Source organism: Apis mellifera, linkage group LG1 (assembly GCF_003254395.2).
Source record: "Apis mellifera strain DH4 linkage group LG1, Amel_HAv3.1, whole genome shotgun sequence".
Taxonomy (NCBI): Eukaryota; Metazoa; Arthropoda; class Insecta; order Hymenoptera; family Apidae; genus Apis; species Apis mellifera.
Window position 1 is genome coordinate 4,419,954 of NC_037638.1, and position 15,468 is coordinate 4,435,421.

Consider the following 15,468-nt stretch of genomic DNA (forward strand, 5'->3'; position numbering starts at 1 on the left):
CTTTCTTTTTATATATATATATATATCTCTTTCGTTTAATATTCATGATTTCATGATCGAAATAATATCAGTCATTGTGTTCAGCGAAATGATGATAATGCCGAGTATTGCAAAATAATAATGATGGCGATCATAATTTTTCTTTTACAGGTAACGTAATATAATTGCTCGATCGACACAATCCCTACTATAATCATAACAATACAGAGAAAGGACAGTGTTGTTTGGTGTAATAGATGATTACGTGTTTTTTGAGATCTTTAAAGATTCTTTTTTTTTTTCTTTTTTTTTCTTTTTTTGTCGTTTAAAAATATGTAAAAATCGCGATATAGAACACAGAAGTTCTTTTCTTTTTTCGAAGTCAAAGAAGTTGAAGAAAAGATATTGAGAACCTTAACATGAGACTGGCGAAGCGAAGGTTAATAGTTTGTTTATTTACAGACACAGTTTTATCAAACGATTTATTTGCATTCATCCGTTATTTCTTTCTCTCTCCTTCTCTCTCTCTCTCTCCCTTTCTCTCTAAAAACAAACGACGGTAACGTGTAACTCGCGAGAGGTAAACGACGAATTCGCAATCCTGAAGTGTCCCGATATATTATGTATACCACTGTTTTATATTATAAACTACGGAGTATTTCCTGTGCTAATAAGTCAATATGAACGTCTTGTAGGAAAAACTTTTCCTTTCATTTTTTTTGCTTTCGAGAAAAATGAAATCGCTAAAAAAAAATGTTCAAAAAAATATCAACACACAGAACTTCTTCAAATTTCAAAATTTCATATTATTTTATCAACTCGTGATTGATATCAAAGAGATTTTGTAAGATCTTTTTTTTTTTTTTTTTTTATAATATCGGTTTCGAGACATTTATTTATTTTTTTTTTTTTCTTGGATTTTGTCCGATACAATCAGCATACATACATACATACACACATACATATATATATATATATATGTGTGTATATTCATATATGTATTTACACAAATGTAAACGAATTCTACTTTACCAACATTACGACTTAAACATTCTCTATCGAACACGTTTCACGTATGTGCAGTTTGTACATATATATCGGACACTCCTCCGATATGATCCTCGCGGAAACGAAATGGAATACGTAAAACGAAACGAAAATGATATTACCGCGACCCATAATATAAAGATAACAAAATTATGTATATTCATTTCATAACAATAGGCTGCGCAAATGTAGAGGCACTCGCATTATCTGACCGAATGTATTTTACTTCTCAAGAGCTTTCGTAAGCTCAAAACACAAAAGTGCATACTGAAATAAAGTACAAGAAAATACACATATATATTAAATTATATATGTATATATTAAGCATATACATACATACATGCACACATACATACATCCATCGTACATGCATACATCATACATACATTCATACATGCATGTATATGTATATCGTCGTAACACGTTTGGTAGAAGCGATTTACGGTGCAGCAAATGTTGCAATAAAAAGCAATAATTTTCTTATGTCAAAGGGACTAAGGCTCGTTTTGAGTGTCGCGTGACTAAATGAAGGAGCAGATCGCATGGTTGAACTTACATTTGCATACAAATATAAAATTAGGCTATATAAAAATTTTTCATGTGTGTACATGTGTATTCACCGATGTATGCATGTGTATATATGTGTGAATAAGTGAAAAATGTAATTTGTTTTGTAATATGTATAATTGCATAATGTATTTTTGTTTGTTTGATAGTCAGAGCGTACATTCAGATTCTATAATTTCAATCAAATAAAATAAAATTCACATCCATTCGCTTATGACGGATGATAATTTTCTCCATCAATCAAAATCGCCTGTATACGTTTTCTTTTATCTCTTTTTTTTTTTTTTTTTTTATTAATAAGAGAACATAGTTCGGGAAATTTTTTTTTTCCCTAGTCAGTTCATGGCGTCTAATTCCTAAATGCTAGCTACGTCACTTATACTAAGTCTAGATTCTTACAATATAGCATACGATTAAACTAGCCATCATATACCTACTTGTTCAACTTAAAAATTAATATTGTGTACTATGTACAACACTTAGAATTATACTTTTTTTTTTTTTGTTGTTTTGTTTAAAACCCACTTCACCAAGGAGAGAATATTTAAAGTGATCTCTTTAAGACAGTACACACTGTCAATAATGTGCGAGAATGCATTTCATATGTCTCTTACGTCAATCATATTGACTCCTTGTCAAATTTGAGGCTAATATGCCTTTCGCACTGGTACAACAGTTGAAGCTATTTTTTTATAATTCCAGACACATCACAGACTCATTCCAAATAAAAACACGTATGCCTTTTTAGCGTTGTATCATTTTTTTTAACGATTATATATCATTCATTTATATACAAAAAAGCGTCTCCATTGTAAACTTGGGCTAGCCTGGACGTTCCACAGGTCGAATTTTTCAATAATAATGTTTGTTTCTAACCTTAGAAAGGATCGAGAACTTTTGTACGATGCACAATTTCTTTCTATATATAAACATAAAAATTGTTTAGAATGATAATATAACATTTTCACAAGTTTTTGCAGAATGCATTAGAAATATTTCATATATATATATATATATATATTTTTCAGGTTCATTAAAAAAATATTAAATATCACGATCCAATATATGTACCTCAATAGATTTAATAATTTTATTATAACATATGCGTAGATTGTTCTGTGTCGTTTTAAAATTAAAAGATCCTCATGGTTTATAAATCCATGTTAGAAATTAACGATATCTAAAAAAAAAAGTATTTTCTTAAAAAACAAAAATAAGTGGCGTGAAAATGGAAACAATTATATTTAATCTAGCTGATAATTATACACAACGTTTACGTACATATTAGCGTGAAGGATAAGTAATGCGTAAAAAAATATCAATTAATAATTAAAATTACGCTGCTACTTAGTTTCTCGTACGCTGGATGAGCATTAAAAAAATAATAGTGCTTCCGTAAAATAATCACATTTACATGTACACTGAGAGTACGGAAACGATCCTCGACTAAAAAGAATACATTGACGGAATTATGAAATTTATAAAATAAATTTATAAACTCTATTTAAAACCATTGTTATTTATAATTTCCATTTCGGAAATACGATAAAGTTCGTGATAAAAAAAAAAGGGGGAAAAGAAAAAAGTGAAAGTGAGCAAACGAACGAAATGGAACGAAACAAGAAATTCTTTCGATTCAATTATCATTAGAAAAATTATGATTAGATACGACCAGTTAGAACGCAATGGCTAACGCCCGAAAAACATTGGTAATTGTGAAATATTCGATATTCATTGTTGTAGTCTGAATAAGACTTCCGTCCAGTATGAACAAACTGCATAAATACCCTAAGAAGAACGTTTCCACAGCGTGTGGATTAGCACACGTTGCTAACTTATTAGACTATCAATCCTCATCGGAAAGTGGCTCGTACTGTGCAGAAAGCAATGGTGCTGGTTCGGCTTGCATTTGTTCAGATTTTGTCACAGAAGCAGATCCAGAAGTTGGAGGTGGTGGCGCAGGAGGTGGGCCAGTATGAACGCCTAACGCACTGAACGGATAAAAAGTTGTAGTAGGCGCTGGTGCAGGTGGTTGAGGAGTTTTATTCGGCGTCTCGTCCACCATCATTTCTCCACTTGAGGGACTTTCCACATTTCCTCCGATTTTCTCATCTTTTTCCGCACTTGTGATGTTTCCTCCATTTCTATCGGTTGTGTTACCCCCTTTATCATCTTCAGATGTACGCATCACTTCGACGATCTTATTTTTTACGTAATCCAAAGGTGACAGATGAGGCTTGGAAGGAGTTCCGGAAGTCGATGTGGCAGTGGTTGTTTCGTACAGGCGACGCCCATAGTGATTGGTACCTGCTTCTGGAGGTGAAACAGGTTCGACTGAATGGAACGATTGTTTTCCTACCGATGCTGCTGACTGTTGATGTTGGTGTTGCTGCTGCTGTTGTTGCTGCTGCTGCTGCTGTTGTTGTTGCTGCGATTGTTGCTGCGTAACTCGAATTATTTGACGTTCATCTCCAGTCTTCACGGAATCGGGTTCGCTAGTTTTTCGTCTCTTCCACTGATCTTCCGAGATTTGATATCTAATTAAAATAAATAATCTTCGTATAATTTTCAATTAATTTTACTCAATATAAAAAAAATTAGATTTTTATGTAAATAGTTATACAAAAACTTTATATATTAGATAGATATATTCCATCCTATAATGAACAATTTCTTTAATATATATAAATATACATATATATATAATTATATAAATTTTACATATGAAATTAAAATAATAAATTATATTGTATTGAAAACTTACCCACTATACGATCTATATGAGGAATGTGGAGGACCATAATCTTTAGAAACAATATGATCAACATGTTCTCCAAGAGTAATAGGTTTATTGCCACCTCCATTGCCACCTGCATTTCCAGCTCCACTGTTGCCACCATTTCCATCGCCAGCAGGACTGTGAGCCATCCCATTAGGTTCTACTGGAGCTTCTCGGTGAAATCCCTAAAAAATTTTCTATTGTATAAGGCATATCTGCGTTTTATACATAAAAAAACATTAATAAACAATATCTGATCGCTAACACTAACACAAGTTACCTGGAAAAGACGATCACCAGGTCGTTGCGGCTGGGCATTTCCACCAGTATTTTCAACACTTTGGTTAATTTGGTGTGTTATAATAGCATCTATCAGACTGGCAGCAGTTAACGTAGACGCTGACTCATTTTGTTGTTGATTGGAGGACTGGTTTTGTCTAGAAGATGACTGTTGCTGCTGTTGTTGTTGTTGCTGGGATTGTTGCGGTTGTTGAAGCCTAGAGGATTGAGTAAATCCACTATTTATTAATCGATTATCCCTATCAAGTTGCTGTTGCTGCTGATCTCTGTACAATTGAGCCATATGTTGCCTTCTTTCAACCTCCATCCTCTGTTGTTGATGTTGAATATGCTGTTGAAGTTGTTGTTGTTGTTGTTGCTGTTGCAAATGTGCTAGATCTCTCTCTCTTTGTTGTTGTACAGCCAAACGGTGTTCTTGATGTTCTTTTTCACGTTGAGCAGCTACTACCATCTGCTGATGAATCTCTTTTTCTCTTTGTTGATGGACGGTAAGACGATGATCAGTGTGTTGTATATCTTTTTCTCTTTGCTGTATCGACAATCTGTGTTCAGCATGTTGCACATCTTTTTCTCTTTGCTGAACCAATCTGTGTTCCTGTTGTTGAATCTCCTTCTCTCTCTGTAATCTATACTCTTCCTTCTCGCGCAAATGAACTAGATCTCGTTCCCTTTCTCTATCACGTTGATGATGATGAGCTACTGCCATTCTATGATCTTGATGCATGGTTAAACGATGTTTATCCCCATAACGGTCAGCCAACAATCTGTCTGCCATGGTCTTACCAAGACCTTCGTGACTGCTACTCCCAGATGCAGGATGTCCATGTGGATGAGGAACCGGAAGACTTGGTTGCTGTACAGCAACGTCCACCAAACTGGAAAATGCCTCCAGTCCTGGTGGTGGTGGCGGATAATGAATTTGCTTTTGCGGATTGTGCCTTTGTATCACACCTTGACGAGGTTGTGTATGGGTTTGAGGTGGGGGTGTGCTGGTATAATATAACGTCGAAGGTCCTTCATTCTTAGTATTACCCTCAGACGTGCCAGCACTTCGACTTCGCGCGTGCATTTGTTGACTGGTTATATAGTCGTTCATAATAATTTGCCTTGACGATAGCTGCTGCTCCATAGTATAGCTAGGAGGTGGTCGCCCCGAATAAGAATTATATTGATTGCTATGCGTCACTACTACTGCTGCTGTTCCGGCTTGAGTCTGACCTTGTCCAGGAATGTTGCCTGTCGTTACAGGTGAATGCCTGATTGTTCTATGATAATCATACATTGGTGCACGCTTGTCCACATAAGGATGAACAGGAGTTCCTTGAGTTATGGATCCCGTTTCTTTAGGTCCTTGATTACTGGGTGCATTCACAGCCCCTGCACCGCTAGTCAAATTAGGTGTTCCAGCTGCACTGCCAGGATTCCCCGGAGGAGTCATCTGTCTAAGAAGACCTTCGTAACGTGTATTAGACACAGGAGTTCCGTGTGTGATAGAACCACTTTTATGGCTTGTTGTCACTATTGCGCTCAATTTAGGCGACAATTTAGGATGTGGTGGCGGTACCGTGACTTTATTCATTTTAGGTGTAAGAGGTGCTTGAGGTCGTGGAGACGAGGCGTACACCAATGGACTTTTGGCGCCACGACCTTGTTCCGCGTGAGCATGAGGATGATAATAAGCACTCGAAGGTTCTGGCCGATAGAGAGTGACCGTCGGTGGTTTATGAAGCGTTTGAAGGGAATGATTATATTCTTGCTGTTGCCTTGGTTTTTTAATGCTTAAATCAAGAGTGCCCTCGGTACTTTCCCGTAATGCTTGTTGTACTTGCATCACAACTAAACCTTCCTTTGGAAGTATGTCTGATGTAGATGACTGATTGTTCGATGGTGCGGGTGGACAGGGAGTAATTGTTGCTTGCATTTGACCTAATAAAATAATTTTTTATATACAATTGTACAAATTTATTTCATAGTTCATTAATTCAATATAAGTTTAAAAAAAAAAAAAAAGAATCACTATAGTTTTTAGAAATCATTTGTAACAAAATGATATTCTTTCATGTAACTTACCAATTTGCTGAGGACTAGAAGCAGAACGATGACCATGGTGAGGACCTGATACCACCGACAAGGTAGCCAAATTCGAGTCCCTTGACATATTAGTATTTGCCATTGTTGATGTCGGTTTATATTCTCTCACAAATGTAATATCATTTCTATGATCCGTTTTTAATATGCTCGATATCGTTGGTGTTCCAGAATTTATTGACACTGAAGGACCACTGGTACCAGCTGGACTGTTAGGATTACGTTTCAATTGCATCTCAATAACACCAAGCATAAGATCCTTCACGGTGAGGGGATTGGAGTTGTTGCTAGTAGTGGATGGTGGTGAATGCGAAGGTTGTGCAACTTGTTGATGAGATTGCTGATGCTGTTGTTGCAATGATGTGGGATTATTAGCAGTTGTCAACGTGACAACCACACCATTATTTTCTAAATCGGTACCTCCCTGACCTTCGTCCGCCGTCTCCTGAAACAATCAGCGAACCTCTATCAGACGGCCCTATCAAGTAACAAACTTCTTTCTATATTTAAATATAAAACAAAATAAGAAAAATAAAACATAAAAATGCATTGGGATCATTTTAATACGTTTAAATGCTACTAAAAGATAATTAAATTCTTAAATATATTTGATTTAATCAATTCTCAATTTTTAAATAATTTTTTGATAATTCTTTAATGCAATTTTTAATATAGAAGGAAAAATAATGTAAAGTAATTATTAAATCAAATATTCTTATATTATACATATATCCTTGGGAATGAAAAAAATTTACAATTATAAAAAATTTAATCACTATAAATTTACATATAAAAATATATAAAAAAAGAAGAAAATGAATGCATTTAATAAAAATATAATAAACATCTTATTAAAATAAAATTAATCCTTTAAATCATGTAGCAAGAAACGCATTAAAATGTTTCTATCACAAATACTATACAAGCTATGTAATACAGTAATCTAGTATATCCTCCCTCTTAACTGTCAACCGGATAAAAACTTTAGTCTTACCGTGGCGGAGCTATCATAATCTTCTCTAGTACCAGCTGAAGCAGCATTGCTACTTCCACTGGTGGAAGACTGTTGAGACGGACCTATGCTCACCGGCGGTACCAATGATACCACAGCAATATCCGCTAATTTCTCACCAAGTTTTTGATCTGCCGTTCGCGAGAAAGCTATCGGCAGATTCGAGGATGCTGTGGCACCCGGTGTACCCGGTGTACCACTGGACAAATTGTTCGCTGGACTGCCTGCACTAGCCGTATCGCTTGAATCATGGACCTAAAAAAAATGTACAATTTAACATTTACATTTAATTAAATTTTTTAATTTTACATTTACATTTAAATAAACTTAGATATTCTGAATTTTTACAAAGTATAATTTAAAAGAAAAATCTAATACATATAACAATAATTGTTTCAATATCGTCATCAATCAACAACTTACTGCCAATTCATCACAACTACTCGTACTGCTACCACTCTCTTCTTCATCTGTCAAACAAGGTCTCCTTTCCTCGCCTAGAGATTGATAATACTCTGCAACCACCTGATCTAAGCTTAACTTTTTCCGATAAGCAAAGTAATAATTCTTGCATTGATGATTCGTCTTCCCTGGTATTTGTTCGGCAACTTTCACCCAATTGGTTCCATGCTCCCGAAGGGCCCTCCTCAGCTGTTCCAATTCCTCGTCCGTCCATTGCCGAGCAAGGGAATCGGCCGAGTCTTCGGGCACCTCGGCACTTCCTGTTAGGTGTGGCGCCAACCGACGAGATATTCGATTGAAGCAGGCCGAACAACATTTTGTCGCGTTACTTGGTATTTCTGGATGAAAGAAAAATATATTATCGATAAATATTTTTGAAAATTGATTGATATTTCGATCAATTATAGAGAAAAATAATTCGACGCATAATTTTTGTCACTAGAAATTGTTTATATATTTTTATGTAATTTTTAATTTATTTTCGTGTATTTATTCATTAATTACTTACGAAATTCTTGAATAATTGGATCACGAATTTCGGCTGGTAAATCGAGCCACTTTGCGGGTAAAGCTCGCAATCTTTTTACTCTTGTCTTCGAAGCGTTGTTCAAATTCGGGCAACCTGGTAATGGACACGCTGTATACCGTCCTCTAACTGCCTTACACCTACAGGTATTGCACACGCGCGCACCGGGTGCGATCTGATCCTCTCGCAGACCATACTGGGACGCTTGACTTCGCGGCAATGCCCTGCTCTGCGTGTTTCCTTCCACGATATTTTGACAAACCGTGCAGGCGTGGGGACCAATCTGTCTTCCACCTTCTGGAAAAAGAAAAAAAAAAGATATTTCATTCGATATTTAAATTATTACACTTATTTATCATGATTTTCTTAAATATTATGAAATTTTAAAAAATTTTGAAATATCGAATTCTAATAGAATATTAAAAAATGTTCTACTAATCAATCATTATCATCATCTATATATATATATACATATATCCCGATTATAAAATTATTTTACATTCGAATTTTTCTTCTCTCGAACATTATTCTATATTTTGACGTTTTCTTCGTTACGAAGTTCAGCAAATACCAATCGCTTGATACGACGATGGCAGCGCCAAAGCTTCGTAACAAGAACTCTACGAAAATACGAAGAGAGAAAGAGAGAGAGAGAAAGAAAGAAAGAAAGAGAAAGAAGAGAGAGAGAGAAGGAGGGAGGAGAACGAATGTGTGGGAGGAGGATGAGGAAAAAGCGATGAAGCAGCAGGTCGGTTGGAGAGGAGGACAGACAGGCCGGGGCCGTACGGAAACGGAGCGAGAAACAGAATAATTACCGAGACTTTGCTGGTTAACTAATTAAGGGTAGCCAATTAAAAAGTTCTCTCTCGCCCGCAGCCTCGCAAACATTGACGTAGAGGCGGGAGACATGGTAAAATCGCTTTGATGGTTTTACCCCCGGAAACTGGGTGGGTGCCAGGTGAAAAATTTAAGTTTATTCTTTCCACTGGGCCATTATTGCCAGGGTATCGTGGGGTCATTTACGTAAGTAGCATCGGTGAAAAGCGGTTGAAAGCGAAAGAATATGACCAGGTGCGCGATTCCAACGAAATATTTTTTTCTGCGGCCAAAGGAGAGGTTAGGAAAGCGAGCGAGCGAGAGAGAGAGAGAGAGAGAGAGAGAGAGAGAGAGAGAGAGATAGATAGATAGATAGATAGATAGAGAGAGAGAGAGAGAGAGAGAGAGAGAGAGAGAGAGAGAGAGAGAGAGAGAGAGAGAGAGAGAGAAGTGAACTTAATATATTGATTGTGTGAATCTCTTGTGATTTTTTTTTTTAGTAATTATGTAAAAATATCTCTGGTTCTCAATTTATGCTAATTTTTTAATTTTGATTTATTATCTGAAATAGGAAACATTAGAATATTAATCGTTAATAGAAGTATTTAATCAAAATTGTATAGAAAGTTTATTTTTAAATTGAAATTGGAATAATGAATGAATAAGTAATTAGATTATAGTTAAAAACTTACTTGATGTTATATTTTATTTTATATTTTATTTTGTGTAAAGAAAACAATTATATTAAACTAATTTAATAATAATCAAAAATGTTTAATTTTAAACTGTGTTGTTTATTTGAGAAATTTTTATATTTCTCTATTGCATATATGATGTAATTAATCAATTTGTAAATCATACAATATTCGCAATAATTATTAATTTCTAGTATGAGATGAACGTCTTGTTAGTTTTGTGTTATTTACACCAATCAAATAAATCAATAGGATGTTTGATATAACAGACAATTAAAGCTACATTAATAAACTAATTTATGATTTTAAAAATCAATTTACTTGTGTATTATTATCATCTCTCCTCGTAAATTTAATAAAATGATTTTTTTTAAATATATGAACTTTGTAAAATTTTTGATTACATTAAAAATTAAGTTTTTTTTCATACTTTAATAAATGTAAATTTTCATTTTACAATTATAAATACAACGAATAATAAATAAATGAATAAATAATAAAAATAAGGATTTAATTCATGATTTTTAATATAATTAATAAGGATCGAGGCAATTATCCGATCAATTCTATTCAAGTATTTGTAAAATTATCCATTGGATCGTATATGCAATGTTAAATTATGAGAAGCAATTTCTCCAGCACAAGGGAATAACTGCCAATCAGTGTCGCGAATATTCCTCGTATGGCATTTATATGATTGCTCGGTAGATAATTCTTCCTCTCGTCTCTTCCGTTGGCTATATCCGGCCGATACAGTAACATCGGTAGTCCTGCGTCAACAATAATTTTCGCCATGTTTCGAAAGATACGAGTATAGTGTGTGACAGGCCTCCAGAGATTAGTGCATGTATCATCGTAGTCCAATATATCAAAGGCGTGCAGATCACTTTGAACGATTGCAAAATCGCAGCTAATTGTTATAATATTTAATATTGCATTGGGATATATTTTTGTGTGATGAGAATCACACGAATTACATCATCACAATTATAGGTTAGAATTGTCGCATTACTTTTTTAGTATATACTTTACACTTTTAGGTTATCTTTGAATTTCAAATGGTATACCCTTAAGTGATAAAAAATCAAAAATATAGAAATGAAAGATAAAAATGAAATATTACTTATTATAAATGTCGCGGTACATCCATGGAAAGTAGTACATCCATCGAAGGTTAGCAATTGAATGCCATGGAAGTCAATCAGCATTATAATTACCAGTGGCGCCACGAGGCTCACAAGTGACTTGATTCAACAACTTAAATTGAAGAAAAGAGAAAACAGTCATATTTGTAAAGTTTTTAAATATTATCAATATTTCAATATAATAATATAAATTTTTAACGAAATATATTTTTTATCTCTTAATAAAATATTAATAAAATAAAAATAATAATATATTACTCGAGTAAACAACGACACTATATATATATATATACAACTATAGGCAATATGTAAGTATTTAATCCTTAATATTGAAATTAATTAATTCAAACTTTATTTATTATTTCTCCAAACAATTATATATAACTATTCGAGACAAATTTAAAATAATTATCAAGAATAGACGCGACGGAAAAAAAATACACGTTGCAGCAATTTTCATACAGGAAATTTATATCTTTTTATAAAACATTTCCCGTGCAACTATTTTTATTCTGCGTAGGAGCATTCAAGGCCGCGAAACAAAGACTATTACAATCGGAAGAATGTCGTCGAGCTTGTTCAAACGATAAGTCAAAAAGAAGGGGAGATAGAAAGTGAGATAGAAAGAGAGAGACAGTGCGAGAAACGGAAAGAAAGAAATGAGATAAAAGTGGTGGAAAAGGTATGGTATATTTCTGGTAGAGGGAGAAATATTAGCCACGTGCTAATTAAGCTGGCTCGAAACAGAATAATGACAAGGAGTATACCTTGAATATTTTATAAAGGGTATCACGAGAGAACTACTAGTCCCATACACCTTTCCCTTTCCCTTCTCTCTTCCTATTTTATTTATTCACCTTCAGCTCCATCCACGCATGTAATTCTTTTATTCTCCGTAATTCTCTTTAAACCTTAATCAATGATTTTCGATCGAAATTCATTTATTACGAGAAATTTCATAGTAAACGATATTCGTACGAATCACGATAAAAATTTTCAAAATTAATGAAATTTTCATTTTCACGTATTGATCATCGAATTACAATTTACAAAAAAATTAATTTCCACAATGTTTAAAAAATTTAACAGTCTAGGTGTACAAAAATATTTAAAAATATTAAAATCAATATTGAACAATTTTATTTTTATTTATTAAAACGATTTAAAGAAAATGAAATATTTAATCGTGATTCAAATCATCATTAAAATCCTTTAATATCCTAAATCAATTAAATCTGACGAAGAAATTAATTATTTATCGAGATAAAATAATAGAATATATTAAACAATGCATTTAATATTTTTTTTTTTCTACCAGCTGTATGCTGTATCGATGATTCAAATGTGTGAACAAGCATGCAAGGGTCGACTAATGGGTTAAACCAACAAGTGAGCATTATTACACGTGTCCCCTACGTGCATCATACCGGCTCTGGTGTTAATAAAATATTCTCTTTGAGTTTAATCGTTCACGTGTATCTGCGTATTATGCGTCGAGCAAACAGAGAATATCGCCCGTTTATTCATTATATTCTGGGAATTAAGCATAGGAAGAAAGCTCGATTAACCTGGCTTAAGCAAATGGTCTTTTAACGTATGTGAACTAAATGAAATAAACAGGAGTTTATTAGTGAAAATGTTCCGTCGTTTCATTTTTATTCGTAATATTAACAGGAGTTTAATAATACATCGCAATTTCGTTGATAGAAAGAAGAAGATAAGTTTTTTTCCTTCATTTTGCGCGCCATTTTGAATGTTTGATACAATTAGAAAGTTAATCAAACGGAACGTATTCGATTCAAAGAAACATTTTTTAAAAATAAAAAATAGAATGAATAAAACTTGCACTTTTAACTCATCCAATCCATAAATCCAATATCACGATTGGAATAATTAGGATAAAAATTCAGAGGGAGTTTTTTTTTAATAATGCAAGATTCATTTCGCGAGCAAGAATGGAAAATTGAAGTGGGTAATTTAAGATTGTTTGAAGATTATTAATAGATTCACTCGTTGTATTAATTATTAGATACGAATTATCTATTGATTGCTTTTTAAACTTTGTTAAAATGATTGAAATGATTTCTCGTTTATTATATTATACAACGATTTTGTTATTACGAGAGATAGAGTGTAATTTAATGAAAAGAAAATTCTTTCGAAAACGCTCTTCCCTCTATCGATTCTAACGAATTTTTGTTTACGATAAATTCTGCAAGAGCAGCGTTTGCACATCATTAAAATGTGCTGCACTGAACACACATGGCCAAACATCGGTAATCGAATCATTCTGGCCACGGATATATGCGTGTACATATATATATATATATATATTTACACACAGACCCCATTCCACCATAAAGTTGCCCAATTCCAAAGATTTTATTCCATGGCCAAAAACCACGAGGATAATATTCATCGATATTCATAACGGGAAATAAAATAATTCGACGTAGTAATTTCCATTATCGCGTTACGTTTTACGTATTTTCCGTTGTATATGTATAACGTTTCGTTTTAATGAAAAATACAGTTGAGTCGGGATGAAATGAATATATCCTATACATTGAATTATAGAAAAATGAATTTCTCGTTATCCGCCGGTAATATCACGATTGATTTGACTTGGTTCGTATCGTTGTATTATTATACAACGTTCGATTCCTTGTCCTCGTATCCGCCGGATCACGAAAAACCCTACCGTACATATTTGCTTTTAATCATTTTTGTCGAAACCGTACCGTTATGTAATCTCATAAATACGTAAATAAAAAAATGCGTCGTTTCGATGCCTCGAACGAAATGTTCCAGCTCGCACTGGAGAAGAGAAATCTATCTATCTTCCTCTCCCCCCTCCCCCACTCTTAACCTCTTTCGATTATTCGTTTTAATTTCCATACTCCTTCGCTAAATAAATCCATGTTCATCGAACACGCATTGCGTCGAACGTAGAAAGAAAATGAAATTTTTTTAAATTTCCCTCTCCTCTTTTTTTATTTTTTAATCTTGAAAAATATTGCTTTTTTTTTTTAATTTCGTTCCGGAAGAGTTAAATATAACGTTGAATGAAAAATTAAGTTTAATTACAGATAATTCATTATTTCTCAATTAATATTATTAGTTCGTGAATTATCATTTACATATAACGTTTCTAAAATAATATTGAAACGAAATTTTCTAATTATTAATTAATTCTTGTAAACGAAATTTTAATCGAATTCATATATCTGATTTATAGGATATGTTTGTTTATATTATATAAGCAATGTTTAATGAAAAAAAATCTTAATAATAAAATAGAATAAAATCCTAAACAAAAACGAATTCAGACGAATTTTCACAACCGAATAAATATCTCATTCTTTTAAAACATCCAAATTAATTTTTCAATCTCAAATTTATATCTCTCATGCATTAAGTAACATTTTATACACGATTATATCGTATATATACATATATATATATATATATATATATATATATATGTATATATTTTCAGACTAGACATATATATGTATATTTACATGCTTACAGGCAAGTAGAGCACACGCGGAAGGCTATATTAACCGTGCACGATGTGTACCCATACGTAGATAATCCATTATTTGCACAACGAAAACGCGGCCATGCCTCTCCTGTCGAATTCAACCACATTCTCTCTCCTTCCCTCTCTTCTTGCCTCTCCACCTCTCTCTCTTTACCAACTGTCTAATGCACACAGGAACGCGACGACTGTGTGTTGCTCTGCAGCTAAAGGCATTAATTGGGATTAAGTAAATCAAGACGCTAATTAGCTCGCGCCAAGTGTATGCGCGCGCCTATCAACGGCCTTTCGAACTGACGATGAGCTACTACCTCCCACCACTCGTTCATCTATCCATCTTTCTCGCTCTCTCGCTCACTCTCTTTTTCTCACTCACTCTGTACCAAATGTTGCCACCCCTTCCATACCAAACTCTCTAACCAATGTAAGTAACTACCAACACCGAGAGAGATCACCGTTTCCCACTCGGCCATTTAATTTTCCCATCCATTTGCTATGGCCACTGGCT

At 33.8% G+C, this 15,468-nt stretch overlaps 2 protein-coding genes across 11 annotated transcripts in view; one reads left to right on the forward strand and one right to left on the reverse strand.

The window, feature by feature from the left end:
• Positions 1 to 414: 414 nt before the first annotated feature.
• LOC724535 overlaps positions 415 to 15,468 on the reverse strand; it is a 57,265-nt gene continuing 42,211 nt past the window's right edge. For 6 of the 8 annotated variants that reach the window (XM_026441250.1, XM_026441248.1, XM_026441254.1 and 3 more), the window contains 7 exons: positions 8,743 to 9,057; positions 8,196 to 8,572; positions 7,755 to 8,027; positions 6,743 to 7,205; positions 4,644 to 6,598; positions 4,358 to 4,557; positions 415 to 4,130 (listed from right to left, as the gene is read on the reverse strand). In XM_026441250.1, the coding sequence (XP_026297035.1) occupies positions 3,440 to 4,130; positions 4,358 to 4,557; positions 4,644 to 6,598; positions 6,743 to 7,205; positions 7,755 to 8,027; positions 8,196 to 8,572; positions 8,743 to 9,057 (4,274 nt within the window). In that variant the 3' untranslated portion in view covers positions 415 to 3,439. The remainder of the gene's footprint in view (positions 4,131 to 4,357; positions 4,558 to 4,643; positions 6,599 to 6,742; positions 7,206 to 7,754; positions 8,028 to 8,195; positions 8,573 to 8,742; positions 9,058 to 15,468) is intronic. The other 2 variants (XM_026441253.1, XM_026441258.1) reach the window with 2 other exon arrangements.
• Positions 9,232 to 13,965, forward strand: LOC102653954. 3 transcript variants are annotated; one of them, XR_409251.3, is made up of 4 exons: positions 11,040 to 11,264; positions 11,718 to 11,724; positions 11,937 to 12,098; positions 12,735 to 13,053. XR_409251.3 is itself a non-coding variant. In XM_016911157.2 (3 exons), exons 1-3 carry the CDS (start codon positions 9,685 to 9,687, stop codon positions 12,795 to 12,797), a joined length of 324 nt encoding a protein of 107 aa, XP_016766646.1. In that variant the 5' UTR covers positions 9,232 to 9,684; the 3' UTR covers positions 12,798 to 13,965. The 3 variants fall into 3 exon arrangements, 1 of the variants encoding a protein (XP_016766646.1); XM_016911157.2 differs by lacking the exons at positions 11,040 to 11,264; positions 11,718 to 11,724 and adding an exon at positions 9,232 to 9,783 and having other exon boundaries at positions 12,735 to 13,965; XR_409250.3 differs by lacking the exon at positions 11,718 to 11,724.

Bases quoted from the DNA above. Each gene is read 5' to 3' on its own strand.
- LOC102653954 (XM_016911157.2), top strand. From the start codon at position 9,685: ATGGTTTTACCCCCGGAAACTGGGTGGGTGCCAGGTGAAAAATTTAAG. The intron at 9,784-11,936 runs GTAAGTAGCATC...TATTCTGCGTAG, and splicing joins GGTATCGTGGGGTCATTTAC to GAGCATTCAAGGCCGCGAAA. The intron at 12,099-12,734 runs GTATGGTATATT...TTTTTCTACCAG, and splicing joins AGATAAAAGTGGTGGAAAAG to CTGTATGCTGTATCGATGAT.